Genomic DNA, 14,399 nt, shown 5'->3' with positions numbered 1-14,399 from the left:
GTTGTGCATATAAAACACACACACCTCCCCAAAGTCAGCAGTGAAACCAAGACACACACACAAACACAACTTATATTCTTATATTCAACGTGTATATATAGTTTTTCTTTTCGAGTACATAAATATGTATTCGTATATGTATATTTACTGTAAATACTGTATACTTTTGCAAAAACATCTTTTGATAAAACACACACACACACACACACACACACATATATATATATACATATATATATATATATATATATATATATATATCATGCCAATAGAGCTAGATCTGAAAGAAACTACAAACTAAAACCTCACACATGCACAAACAAATATAAACAACTCCTGGAAACAGTTCAAACACTCACTGGGGTAACACACAACAAAAGGTAAATACAAAATGTGTATTCATTATTCAAGCCATAAAATTGCGCATTTTATGGGCCTTGTGCCAATGGAAGGGTTAATGTGTTTACTACTATACATATGTACCTACTAAATGTATATGAGAGAACGTTCGGGAGAAGTATGTGTTGAGGAAATGTTGTGAACTGTCTTACAGAGACTGTGTTGTGTTGTCTCTGTAAAGCTACGGAATGGACAGTGTCCAAAACAAATTTCCCTTCGGGGACAATAAAGTAATCTTAATCTTAAACTAAAGCTTATTATGCGGAATATACAGTAATATGTGTTATAAAATACAAGAAAACACTTACTTGTCCAGAGTAATGTCTTCTCCCTCCATAAACATTTCCTCTGCCTCTGAATCAACATATGACAAATCATCCGTATTTTGTTCAGAAATTTCATCTCCAGACTCATCGCTTTCACACCAAATGCATTCTTCTATCACATCCTGGAGCAAAAATGTTGTTTTCGCCATATTTCAATCTCCAAAAGTGTAAACAGTTCCAAAATTATGCTATTCAGCTTTTACGCACAGACGCACAAATCACCTCGTGCTAGCAAGTAAACATTAAGCACACACTTTTTAGAAACATTCTTGAAACTTCCCACTAAAGCCGCATATCATTGTTTTCAGAATTTCATTGGCTATACGATGTGTCAGTCATCCTCACACTCGGCTGTAACTGGCTTGATCTTTACACAAAGAAATGGGGGGAGGCACTTACATTCGACACAGACTGTGGTTGGCTATTGAAGGCTATGGACAGGACATGGAAGCTCCTATTGGGTCAAATGAGGTGTCAATCGAAAGGTCAGAGTGCAGCATCCATTTTGATACCGGATATAGGAAATGTTTACATCTGAACTGAAGTTATGACAGAGAATATGTGAAAGATTAGGCACAGCTGCCGGGTACTTTGAAATGATGCAACAAGAGTCCGTGGGTATTGATTGATATAATAATGTGATTTGGACAAAATCTTTTACTTGATTTAATCGTTTGGACATATGACAATGTAACAACACCATTTTTATCAGGAAGTTATGGATCAGTGGACTACTATGAGGCTTCATAAGTGAGTTGCCTAAATTTTGTTATTGTTTGTTTATATGTTGGTGGTCTGACAAAGATATAGATTGTACCTTCTGTTGTGATTGTATCTTAAAATGGTTTATATCAATAGAAAATCAAGAAATGTAGCTTTCCAAAGATATGTGGCATGTGTACCAATGTACACACAGCAGTTGTGTACATCACATAGTTTTATTTTTAACATTTACAGGTCCACCCGCGGGCTGTGGAATGAAAACTATTTAATTCCCAAAACTTTACATATTGTTTCCCTATACGTACATGTACATACTTTATAGGTACACTGTAATTGCTGAAAGTAACACTGTAAATTCATTTTAATTACGTAGTACTTTCCGGGCCTTAATCTAAAGCGTTACCGAAATCTCATCATTCAACAGTAATGGCTGAAGCTGTTGTGGTCTTTCTCCGTGTATGCTGTCTGGTTCAGTCTGTAATTCCTCAAATTAAGGTGAATAATTAGACAGCTTGAAATTGCCCGAACTGTAGTACGTACTCTGCCCCTGTTAATTTGGAAAAGAAGCCCAAGGAGTGGTCACCTGGTTCATATTCTGTAGAGGTTCTTATTCTTGTTCTTGGTTGTGAAGAGCAGCTTATCCCATCTAGTTCTTGGTAATGGAGGCAGATATATTCAGAGAGAGTGTGATATCATAATTTTGACAAACCGAGGAGCTCATTCCTAAACATGGTTTGGTTCACTTTCTATATGTTTGGTTGACTATTTTATTTTGATAATGAACATGCAACGATGTCAAGTTAGCAATGCTAGACGTGAGGCGTCGGCACGCTCACTGGAATTAATGTCTTTCTGAGGGACCTGTTACTCCAATTTATGTTCATGCAGATAGAAGCAAAAAATGATTAAAAACTGTAAAGCTTTTGTAGAGTACAGAAAACAAGCACGGTGCCATTTTCTGCCGTCTCGGTTTCCTTTCCATGAACTTTGGACCCCGTCCCATGAACCGAGGTCAGCAAAATTGTTCCATTCGTTTTGTTAATCTGTAATTATTTAAGTGAAATAGCCTATATTTTGCGTATAGGCCTATATATTAGTTTTATATATTTAGTTTTATTTTATTTCCTCCGTTCACAGAAGCGCTTTTAGGCAAGACACTACAGGTGAATAGGGACATTTTTTAAATTAGAAGATATCACTGTGAAACTTCTCCAGTTTATTACTGGCATAAACATAAGAAAAAAAATTATTACAAGTTTTGTGTAAATTAATGTTTTAATATGCAAATGAGGCCATATATACTTAAATATATGCTTATTTGCATACATTTCCAAAAACTAAATCTGGAAATTGGAAAGGACCAGGTTTAAAATTCTTGATTCTATTTGTTGACATGTTAGATGAAAGGGCTTTTACAGAGGGGATTCTGGATATCTTATTTTGTGCTTTAGTAAATTAGAGAATGTTTTTTGGAGTAAAAGGACCTAAAAATCAGGATAGGAATGATATATCAACAAATCCCTTGTATAACTGTTAATAACAGGTTAATGGCCATTTTAAATAAGTGTGTCTGTTCAGAACGATTAAATTTGATTTTGCTTCCGTTTCTGGTTATGTTCCTGTCAAAATTGTGTTTGCTTGTTTTCGTTCATTGAACAGATTTGGAGCCCTGATTGCTGCTACATGGCATTTTTTATATCAGTATTTTATGTTGGGCCAGTAGTAATTTGTTTTTGAAAACTGTTTTATATTTCATTCATATTTTATATTTGTACATTCTTAATCAAACATTTGCCCAGAAGTTCTAAATAAAGGGAGAAAAATAATCACATATGAATGAGTATACTTAATATATACTCAATATATATATCAACTATTCTTTTAGTTTATATATACTAAAATAAAGTATTTTCCATGTGGTAAATATATATATATATATATAAACTATTAATTGATTGAATTTACAGAAAAGGTACTATATCATGATGTATATCGTTATCGGGATATGAGATGACTTATATCGTGATATGAGATTTTGGTCATATCGCCCAGCGTTATGCTGTTTTCCAAACCACTACTGTAGTAACAGCTATAACAGCATGCCACCTTTGTTTTTTTGTGGAGCACCTGGCTCTCTCCGACATGTTCCCTGTGTTGGTCTGTCGTTGTCGTCGTTGCTGTAATTGCATCATCAAGTTCTGTGCTCCTATTGGTTCTTGATTTGACGGTCGTCTTGAAAGTTGTCACAATGCAGGACAGTTGCTCAAAATTTCTGACACTGCCAGAATTGTATCGAAGGACACATTTTATCGTAATGATCATTAATTGGCTGTTGGCGAACCTGTCAAACTAGCGCTTAAAGCATTAGTTCACTTCAGAATTTAAATGTCCTGATCATTTACTCACCCCCATGTCATCCAAGATCCATGTCTTTCTTTCTTCAATCGAAAAGAAATCAAGTTTTTGAGGAAAACATTCCAGGATTTTTCTCCATATAATGGACTTCAGTTGCAACCAACTGGTTGAAGGTCCAAATCAATGCAGTTTCAAAGGGCTTTAAAGGATCTACACAATCCCAGCCAAGGAATAAGGGTCAAACCATCTGTCATTTTCTAAAAAAGAATCTGATAATTACTAAATTCCCCCACATCCACATATAAAACTAATCCTGTCCAAATAGTGTTTAAATATATCCCTCAGCCTTTGTTTTCATTTTCCAAAAAATAAGATATATGGCAAATGTATGTGTATGATCTTTCTTCATTAAGGAGGTGCTTTTATACAAAGCTGAATAATAAGAACAACAGAAACGTCTAGTTTACTGTTGTAACCTCCGTTCCCTGATGGAGTGAATGAGAAGTTGTGTCAAATGAAGGGACACTAGGGGACTTTCTTGAAAGCCTCGGTTACCTCTGAACTTGAGGAAAGGCCAATGAGAAATTGCAGACAGAATAAAAGGAGGGAATCGTGCATCAGTTCATTCAGGTTTTGCACAGAGGAGCCGAGAATACGGTTGTCATGGCCAGGGGACACAACATCTCGTTCCCTCCATCAGGGAACGGAGGTTACAACAGTAACCTAGATGTTCCCTGTCTGTCGCTCACTCGACATGTGTCGGATGAAGCGACACTAGGGGTCCATATTCAATCAAGCCATGCACTGAACCGTGTACGTGAGCTGCTGATGCAGGAACGGGCAGGCAGTTGCGTGCCAAAGCAGCAGGCTGCACGTACCCTTTCAACGCCCCATAAAAATGTACAACTTTTTGGATTCCCATCCCGAAGAGGGAACAAGCAACGTGCCTCTCTCTATGTTTCTCGCATAGAGTTAAAGTGGCTGGGACCATTTAACACTAACACGCATCGGGGAAAGCGTTCTTTTCCAACTCCTATTCTTTCAGAGAGAAAAGACCCCATGGAGACCACATCCTGCCCAGGCTGGGGGGGACGGGGGAATAAATGTGGCGAATACATCACATGGGTTTTCAGGCCACATGTGGAAGTGGCACGGTGGTAGAGCCTACCTGCTGTGAGGGAGGAGTTGCTACAAACACAGCGACCGTGGGGCAGATGGGACTGCCCAAGGGAGATCCGGGTCCGCCGGTAGGGAGACCGAACCCTTGAAAATTCACACAGGGGGATTAATCCATGAAGACCAACCCTGTGGAGCACCTATTCCAGTACAGAGTAATTAGTACCTGTAGTGGGTCTGGTCGGGGAATCCCTCCACTGAATTCGCGGACCAGAGGGCTAGGGAGGAATGACATCCAGGGACCGTGAGTTTAGTGGACTCTCCTGGGAGAGTCACTTCATTGGAGGGGAAGGGCGCTATGTGCAAGCGGAACACCCAGTCAGACATTCCATATTCCCGAGTTCTACGTGCTCGGACCTGAGAGAACACGGGACAAGACCGATTCAACACTGAGATTGTAAAATCTCGTAAAGGTATTGGGTGTTGCCCAGCCCGTCACTCTGCAGATGTTTGCTAGGGAGGTACCGTTGGCCAGTGTCCACGAGGATGCCACACTTCTCATCAGTTGTGCTTGAACCCGCAAGGGGGTGGGCATAGCCTGGGTGTGATAGGCCAAAGTGATGGCGTCGACGACCCAGTGGGCTAGCCTCTGTTTGGAGACAGCGTTCCCTTTCCGCTGTCCACCAAAGCAGACAAAGAGCTGCTCAGAACATTTAAAGCTCACATCAAAGCACGCACCGGATACAGCAACGATAAGGCTGGTCTGCCTCCTCCCAGGGCACCGCTTGCAGGTTCACTACCTGGTCCCTGAAGGGGGTCATAGGAACCTTGGGCATGTAGCCCAGGTGAGGTCTTAGGACTACATGGGCATCTGCCGGACCAAACTCCAGGCAAGTGTCGCTGACAGAGAATGCTTGCAAGTCCCCAACCCTCTTGATGGAAGTGAGCACGATCAGGAGGGCCATCTTCCCATGAGGGGAACAGGCATGGCCTGGGAGGGTCCAGCCTCTGGGCACCACTAAGGAACCTGATGATCAGGTCATGCTTCCCTAAGGACTTACCGTCCACTGCGTCGTGGTGAGCCAATATAGCGGCTACATAAACCTTCAAGGTGGAGGGGGATAGCCTGCCCTCCAGCCTCTCCTGCATAAACGAGAGCACTGACCTGACCGCGCATCTCTGCGGGTCTTCAGATAGGGAAGAACTCCAAATCGCGAACAAGCGCCACTTCAAGGTGTAAAGTTGCCTGGTAGAGGGAGCTCTGGCTTGGTTGATCGTGTCTACAGCAGCAGGTGATAGACCAATTAGATCTTCCACATCCCATCCAGGGGCCAGACGTGGAGGTTCCAGAGGTCTGGGCGCAGATGCCAGAGGGTGCCCCGTCCCTGAGAAAGGGACTTCTGTGTGTCTTCGTACTTCAACCTAGTCGAGTCTTCCGCATCAGATGCCGGGACGCTCCCTGATGCAGTGGCGAATTCATCATCAAGCTCAGGGTGACAGAGGGAGTAGACAGACTGGCCATGAGGCTAGCCTTTCTCACCTTGAGAGCGATCTACCCGGTGAAACCGAGCACGCTGCCATCCCCAAATCGCATCCATCGCCAGCCAGGTCATCCTCAATCCCGTTAGGAAGTAGGAGTGATGCGGGGGGGGGGGGGGTGGCTGGAGTGGCAACCACAACGTTGCCATGGTTAAGTTCCCGCAGTGAGAACAAGAACCATCCACAAATGCCGCCTCAGTGTGATCGCGGCCCAGACACACTAGGCAGTGTCTATGACCTTCAGGAGCAGAGAGATATCATCCGCATGCAGGAACTACACAGAGGCGGAAAGGCACCTTTAAAAAGACGCATCCTGAAAAGGACTTCAACGCCTGCTGTGTGTGCTCTTTTAGAGAAATAAACTCTTTTAGGAAAATATTATCTTTTTGAGAAGCACTGTCGAAGCACCTAGGGGCAATGCTGCACTGGCATGCAGAGAAGAAGAAAGCTGCTGATATGCGCAGTAGATCCAATAGCAAAGCTCTGCAGAGGTGAGTGGAACAGAAGTGATCTCAGCTCGTTGATCGCACAACCGCTCGGCTCTGAAGAAGAAATCTGAATGAACAGATTCACAATTCTCTCCTTTTATACCTGTATGTCCGGGGGAGGGACATGACAATTTCTCATAGGCCTTTTCTCAAGTTCAAAGGTAACCGAGGCCTTCAAGAAAGTCCCCTAGTGTCGCTTCATTCGACACAACATTGAGTGAGCGACAGACTGGGAACTATTCTTCCAAAGGAGAAATTCAGGCGGATAGAAAGCTGTTAATTTTATAATATATTTATCTGATTTACAAGGAGTGGCTGAATGGCAAAATATAACTGTTAGTATTCTTTGAAGACATTTCTTGTCTTGTAGCTCCATCTGATGGACAAAAAGTACAACATTTTATGTCTATAAATTCGTTTGATAACTTTTTATCAGGTGGGTCTGTAGATGATTCCAAATTCCATTCCATTCCGATAGGCCTAGGGTCTAGGCGAAGTTAGAAAAAGTAGGTTTTTCCAAAAAACAAAAGTGGCGGAAAAAATATAGATGGAAATTTTGATTCTAGTCCTTACGGTTGCAGAGATATGAGCAAAAACTTAAAAGTGTTTATTATTGTGCTAAATGCACAAATAATGCCAAGCTGTTTGTATTTGCACTCTCTTTGAAAATAAAACTATTTTGCAAACAAACATTTCAAAGGTGTCAGTCGCATGCAACTTTGTTCTTTTGCACCAAAAACTTCAGTCCATGCTCAAAGTTGCAGAACCTGTCTTTGGCCACATTCAGAGTAGCAGTATTTATTTTTTTTGTCAGGAATGAAAGTGAGGTGGTAAGGTATAGACTTCAGAATGTCTTCCAAAACCTGCAAAAAAACAAAAAAGCTTTAGCTGTATAAAGCTCCTAGTCTGCTGAATCAACACCAATTTGTACAACCCATTGAAGAGGCTGTGAGTCTATTCCTCAGCCTCCTTTCCATTCCAATAAAAAATGAAATATGGCACTACTCTTTGAATAAGGTCCATTGGTTAAGGCCACACCTTCTCATGAATAATTATGAGGAGGTACACAATTTAAATCTCTCCATCTTATCCAGAGACATTCACTCATTGATTTTAAAGCCAGAAAAAAAGATGTATTCCTAATTTCCTAAATATCAATTCTCTTACTAATTCAACTTACATGCTTGTATTGCTTTTGTCTCTACTGTAAATATTTGTGGACACTATTTTCTTCACTGGGTAACATATTTTTGGCATCTTGAAAAATAAACACTTTTGTGTTACTCATTTTTCTTGTTCCTGTTACTCATTTTTCCTCTGGCTGCCGGTGCACCCTAACAGAGTAAATCACATTATTTTTATTATTATGATCAATTATTTTATTAAATTATGATAAATATACAATGAACATGTCAAAAAAAAGATAATTGCATGCCTAGACATGCATATGGTTCTTGATTTAAACATCTTGAGATTTAGGAATACTAACAATAAGGATGAATTTCAGTTGATTATTTGAAGAATTTGTTCTGATTATTTATTTATAGATGCTTTCCTATTATTGTTCTTTTTTGTCTCATATTATAAATATGTAAATTCTAAATGTATTTGTAACAATGGACATTGTAGCTAACAGAGGCTTGGATTGTGTGCTGCCAATAATGATGTAAACATTACGTCAATAATTTTAGCCAAAAGGTAGGTGGTCTCTCTTAATTTGTGTTGATAGAAAACTCTGTCAGTAGATTCATTTGTCCTCTGTTAATTCCCCAAATTAGGTTGATGAGAGGCCCTCCTAGGACACGTGACCTTACCAACGAGCTTACATCATCCGTCTCATGAGTGCGTGTCACAGAGATGTACGGAAGCAAACATTTGTAGTTAAAAAGTATATTGTTTTGTTTCTAAAAATAATCAATCGGTTGGGTTAAGAAGAGCTTTATTTGTCAACTGGAGTCGTGTGGATATGTCCTAAATATGCATTTTGGACCATCAAAAAATGGAAGAGGCATAAAATTAAATCTTAAAAATCTTAAATTCTGTTTTGATGAAGAAAGAAACTCAGATACATCTTGGATGGCCTGAGGGTGAGTAAATTATCAGCAAATTTAAATGTTTGGGTGAACTATTCCTTTAACTTAAGGTTGCTCAAATGGGATTCTCCCTGTAATAAGTGTCAGTCATTTTGGTTAAAAGTTTCTGCTTACCATTTAAAAATTCTGCCATGGAAAGAATTCAACTTTTAAATTAATATAATTCAGAATTATATTCTTAAAAAATATTTTCTTGTGCAGTCTTTTCGTGGCACATCAGATTTTGGAATAATGTATTAAGAAATGTACAAGCCTTTTTGTTAGCTAAATAAAGTATTTATTGTAGAAAAAATATTAAACAAACACAAGAACAGAAATAACGATGAACAAGTATTCTTCTTTACACTAAAACTACTTCATAATTAATTTATCTACACCAAAAGAGTAGCTGGAAAGAGTAAGAAAAACTTCAAAACAGAGAGCCTGTGAACACAATGTAGTGTAAAATGTTAACATTGGAGATTTATTCACATTTACAGATCACCCATGTCTTTATCCACATATGACAATATTCTCTCATAAAGTTACATTTTACACAGACGTTTCGAATTATAAAAAACGCACAAAATTTGATGGCTTATGATCTCCCTATCATACTCCTAATCTTTGTGCCCTTATAGGACCTTATTAAAGAGACCCTGTGGCATTTTAGAATACTTTTACATCAAGTAATGTTCTTATAGAAAGAAAGAAAATCTAGAACAATTGAAATGGCAAGAGAAAATATTATATGATGGAATTACATGCATTTGTATTTTGACCATAAATCTAGAGGATTTGGCCCTATATATTAACATTTGTGAATTTTGTAGCAAGGTTTCAAACTGTTGAAGAGGTAGTTTTTACTTGATTTTGTGATTGCTTTACTTGATTTTGTGACTGATTTACTTTTCAGCAGATATAATTTGGCCCATATAACCTTGTTTCTGCTCTGAAAGCAAGTAAAAAAATGTTTACTGCTAATCCATGCTAAATTCTTCTCTTTATCTGACAAAACCTAAACTATATTCCACTCAAAGCATGGTGCAGAAATACTTTCACACAAGCTGCTTGCTAAAAAGGCAAATTCCCACGAGTGTTAGGACTTTGTGGGAAACTCTGTGTCACTGGAATGTGTTGTCCAGTCTTAGGTCTGTTTAGAGATTTTAGATATGGTTTGTCTTTAAGGGGTATCTGCTCCAGCAGAAAGCAGGAGTTCAGTTTTTAGGAAGGAAAGCTGCGTTTAAGACATGGTGGATGGACTCACAAGCCATCTTTGCAAACATCTCAGTAAACTCCATCAAAACTTTTTCCATCTTTAAATTATTAAAATCCACACACAATCTCTTGTGCTTGCAAAGGTTTAATACAAATACAGACAACAATATGTCTTCTCTCGCCATTTACATCCCATAGTGCAAAATTTATTGTTGGTATGTAGAGTGCCCAGAAAATCTTTTATACCCTTCACCCCATCCCACCCACCATCCTTTTTTGTCATTCTCGTTTTTATTTTCCTTTTTTCAAAGTTTTATATAGCATATGTATATATATGTATATATATATGTATATATATATATTAGAGCTGCACGACTTGAGGAAAATGTCATATTGCGATTATTGAGGCTAATATTTTGATATGCAATTGCGATATAATAAACAAATGGTAACATGAGTCAACTTGCTTGGTTATCAAGGAAAATGCACAAATAGATTACTGATAATGCTGAAATGTGTATTTTTCAACTCAAACATACAAACTAGCAACAACAGCAACTACAAATGCAGTGTTTTCAAATTAAAATAATATTTTTTACAAAATTAAATAATAACATCTTTGCATTACTGCAAACTTGTTATTTTCTCAATATTACACCTAAATAAAATGGAACAATAAATAAGAACATAAACATTTTCATGAAAATAAGATTGTCCAAACAAACAGGGACATTTAATCAGGATGTAACATGTATTTTCTATAAACTCTTTTGAAAAGGAAACTGGATATAAAAGTGTGGTTCACTCAAACCACTAAAAATGTTGTTGTTGTTGTGTGTGTGTGTTTTTTTTTTAAATGACCAACTGGTATTTCCAAATCTAGTACCTCTGGTACCTCTTGTCCAGTGTGTGGATCATTTTCTGAAATCCCACTTTGCTAACGGTGCATCATGTCTCTTTATATCTCTGTGAAGACTTGTCATATTGTGTGACACTCACAAACACATCTGTAATTGTGCTTTGTTTTATTTGGCTTACTGTGCTTTTTAATGTAGTTTTAGCCACTGAACACTAAACATTTTAGCCATAAGAGTATTATTGATAAGCATTTGTCAATCTTGTCTATCCAAAACATTATATATAGATATATTATACATACACATACACACATTTTATTGTTGTTTTTCACATAAGATTGATATTATCATGATGACCTCATTAATGATGCTACACGTTGCAAGCTGCAGACAGCAGGGCATGAGAGACGAGCGTCTCCGTGTTAGAGTGCGCATCATTCGGCATAACTTTAAATCTCTCCCAGTCTCAACTCCCGCTCAGATTGTGTCTGTTCCGCGACTGGTTGAAGCGGCTCTGACCGCACCGAGAATGACAGTTTTGAAGTTTGAGTTTATTTACCTGGCATGAAATAAAAATTATATCGCCAAGGTATGATCTGTGTTATTTTTTCTGGCCACCAGTTCAGTGTCGGTCTGCTCGGCATCTATCTCCACGCTGAACACCGGAAACTGACATGACCACACATTGCCACTCCCTAAACTGAGACTGACTGGTCATCTTTTGATTAGCGGTGTAGAAAATGGGAAAACAGCTCTCAAAGAGAATGAGCTGTCACGTCCACACACATGCACTTATTTATTTAATATAATCGCAGCATTTTGCCGTTATATAATCGCACAGGCTGACATCGCGATTGCGATTGCTATATGACTTATCGTGCAGCGCTAATATATATATACTTTGATTCCAAGGAATCAAAGTATATATATACTTATATTATTTATATTTAGTGTAAAAAGGCTCCTCTTTTATCCAACCTCATAGTGCTTTTGTTTCCAACAAATGGACATCTTAGCCACAACATCTGGTTAGGACAAAAGAAAAACATTTCTATTCTACCTCTTATCCCTCCCCATCTTTTGCTTTTTCAGCACTTTCAAAGTTCACTGTTTAAAGCTTGGTAAGGGGCTGAAATTTTGATTAAGCACAACAAACATTAAAGGAAATGACTATTCTATAAATTACAAACATTGATTAAAATAAAGTTTTATGTACATAGCATACACAGTGACTGTTGTGATTTTCATCTATTCCTTTCCATTGGTGTAAATAAATGATTCTGTGCCAGCATGAGAACCTTTGTATCTGTCACTGTGCAGCTGAATATAGCCATGAAGTCAATGTATTTGGTTTCCCTTTCACTGTGACTTGATGTTGATTTATATTAGCTGGAAAGATATTTCTCAATAAGAACAGATTTTTCTATAATTTTGTAAATCTTTCTAAATCCTACTAAAGGTTGAAAGGTATTATCTCTTATACAGATTAACATGAAATCATGCACGTCACCCTCTAGATATGCGTGACATTACAGCATTTCCCCTTTTCTTTTATTGCTGTGTTCCTTTTTTAATAAATAAGTTGAGTTATTTAAATGCCTCTCTCTGTAATAATGATTTTGTCCATTGCAGATGCTGAAATATATGAACAGTGCTCTACATCTTAAGTTTATGTGTGTAAAAGCGGGGCATGTTCCTGTTCTCCTGAAAAAGTACTAAAAATAAAAACCCTCTCCTTTCTTCTCTTTTTGTCTTTTCATTTTTTACAAGAACATGAGAGAAAAGAGGATCAAAGTGGTCATTAAAGGCTTTCCAGACTACTGGGAATGTCACACCATAGTGGTAGCTGGATTATTGGAGGGGGCTGGGTGTTTGCATCTTCTGTCATGATTTCTTCACTGCATATTTTATGCATTTATCAAGGATATATACTGTGGACACTTTAGCATTGTTTTTAATTTTGACAATATTGTATAAATGACTAGTTTACATATGGTCTCAAGCTGCCAATTTTAAACAACCCTTTTTTTCCCCAGAGGGTAGAACGTAAAGACAAATGTAAAGAAACTAGAATAGGTCTTAGGATGCTGGCTCAAACACTTTGGAGTCAATGTCAAAATCTCTCTAACTAAAAGAAGAAAATAATAATCAAAAAGATATATAATAATGATATTCTTTCCTAAATGATAGCTCCACAGATTTTATAATTAGTGTTTTGTCTGTTCTGTTCTCTCTTGCTTTACATTTTTTATCATCTTCCATTAGGACTGTGTCCTAACCAGGCACGGTTCCTGTGTCAATTTCTTTCTTTCAGTCCTCCATGAAAGCGGAATACAGAATAAAACAATAGACATCCAATTATATTTCTTGTGGAGTGGGAATTTTGTCTAATGACATTTCACTGCCAGAGCTACCCAGCGCAATGCATAAAAAATAGAAAGCAGTAACCATGATGTCTTGTTTTGTGTCATACTGGTTAGGGCAAACATTTTGATTACAATGATAAAGCAACAATTCCTATCAGTATTTATCCTGGACTTAAGAGAATTCTACTGATGTTCTCTGTACATGATATATTACTGATTCCAAGGAATCAAAGTAAAATATGAGGAAACTGCAGAGGCTTGGAGATTCTAGGGCAATCTAGACTGCACCCCTAACACCCACCCTCCATCCCAAAGTAAAACCCCATCAAGTGCAATTCTATGAACAGCCACAACGGTCCACCACCATTCCAGGGATTTTGCCATGAATGATCTGCTGTTTGTCATTGAAGTAGAGCATGTTTATTGGCGACATCTTGGTGGGGGTGCAGCATGGCCCTGCAGAGCCTCTGGGATTGGCGTGCTGTACCAGATGGGTATGCGGGTACTTCTGCATGAACATGTACTCACACTGGCCTGAGCAGTAGTTCGCCTTGTACCTTTTGGGTGCAATAATCCAGTCCCAGCCAAACGCTTCAAAGTCCACTGTGAGCGGGTAGCGACAACAGCGGGATTCTGTGGAGTGCTCATCACAGTCCAGACCCAGGTTCCTCCGTGAGCGCTTGGTTGTTTCAAGAACCTTCACTTCCAGGAATGGCTGCTGGAGATCAGGGGAAGAGGAGGACATACAGAAATGTGTCAAGCAGCTGTGACCAAAAAGGAAAAGCTGAATTCTTAAATAAATGGTTGTTTTGGCTAAACTCTCTTTAAAACACCTTATTTCCATCAGGTTTCATCAATGCTTTGACCATGTTAACTCCTGATATTAACATCCGTCTCAGGTAATCCGATCACAAGTGGTCAGCCAGTGGTTACACCTGGA

The 14,399-nt window shown here is 38.5% G+C and overlaps 1 protein-coding gene across 3 annotated transcripts in view; it reads right to left on the bottom strand.

Moving 5' to 3' along the window:
- Positions 1-9,435: 9,435 nt before the first annotated feature.
- The window catches only part of gdf11 (growth differentiation factor 11), a 175,969-nt gene continuing 171,005 nt past the window's right edge, over positions 9,436-14,399 (bottom strand). For 2 of the 3 annotated variants that reach the window (XM_052101455.1, XM_052101453.1), the window contains one exon: positions 9,436-14,177. In XM_052101455.1, coding sequence (XP_051957415.1) covers positions 13,797-14,177 — 381 coding nt within the window. In that variant the 3' untranslated portion in view covers positions 9,436-13,796. The remainder of the gene's footprint in view (positions 14,178-14,399) is intronic. The other variant, XM_052101454.1, reaches the window with a different exon arrangement.

Source organism: Xyrauchen texanus, chromosome 32 (genome assembly GCF_025860055.1).
Source record: "Xyrauchen texanus isolate HMW12.3.18 chromosome 32, RBS_HiC_50CHRs, whole genome shotgun sequence".
NCBI lineage: Eukaryota > Metazoa > Chordata > Actinopteri > Cypriniformes > Catostomidae > Xyrauchen > Xyrauchen texanus.
This window is presented reverse-complemented; position numbering and strand designations above follow the sequence as displayed.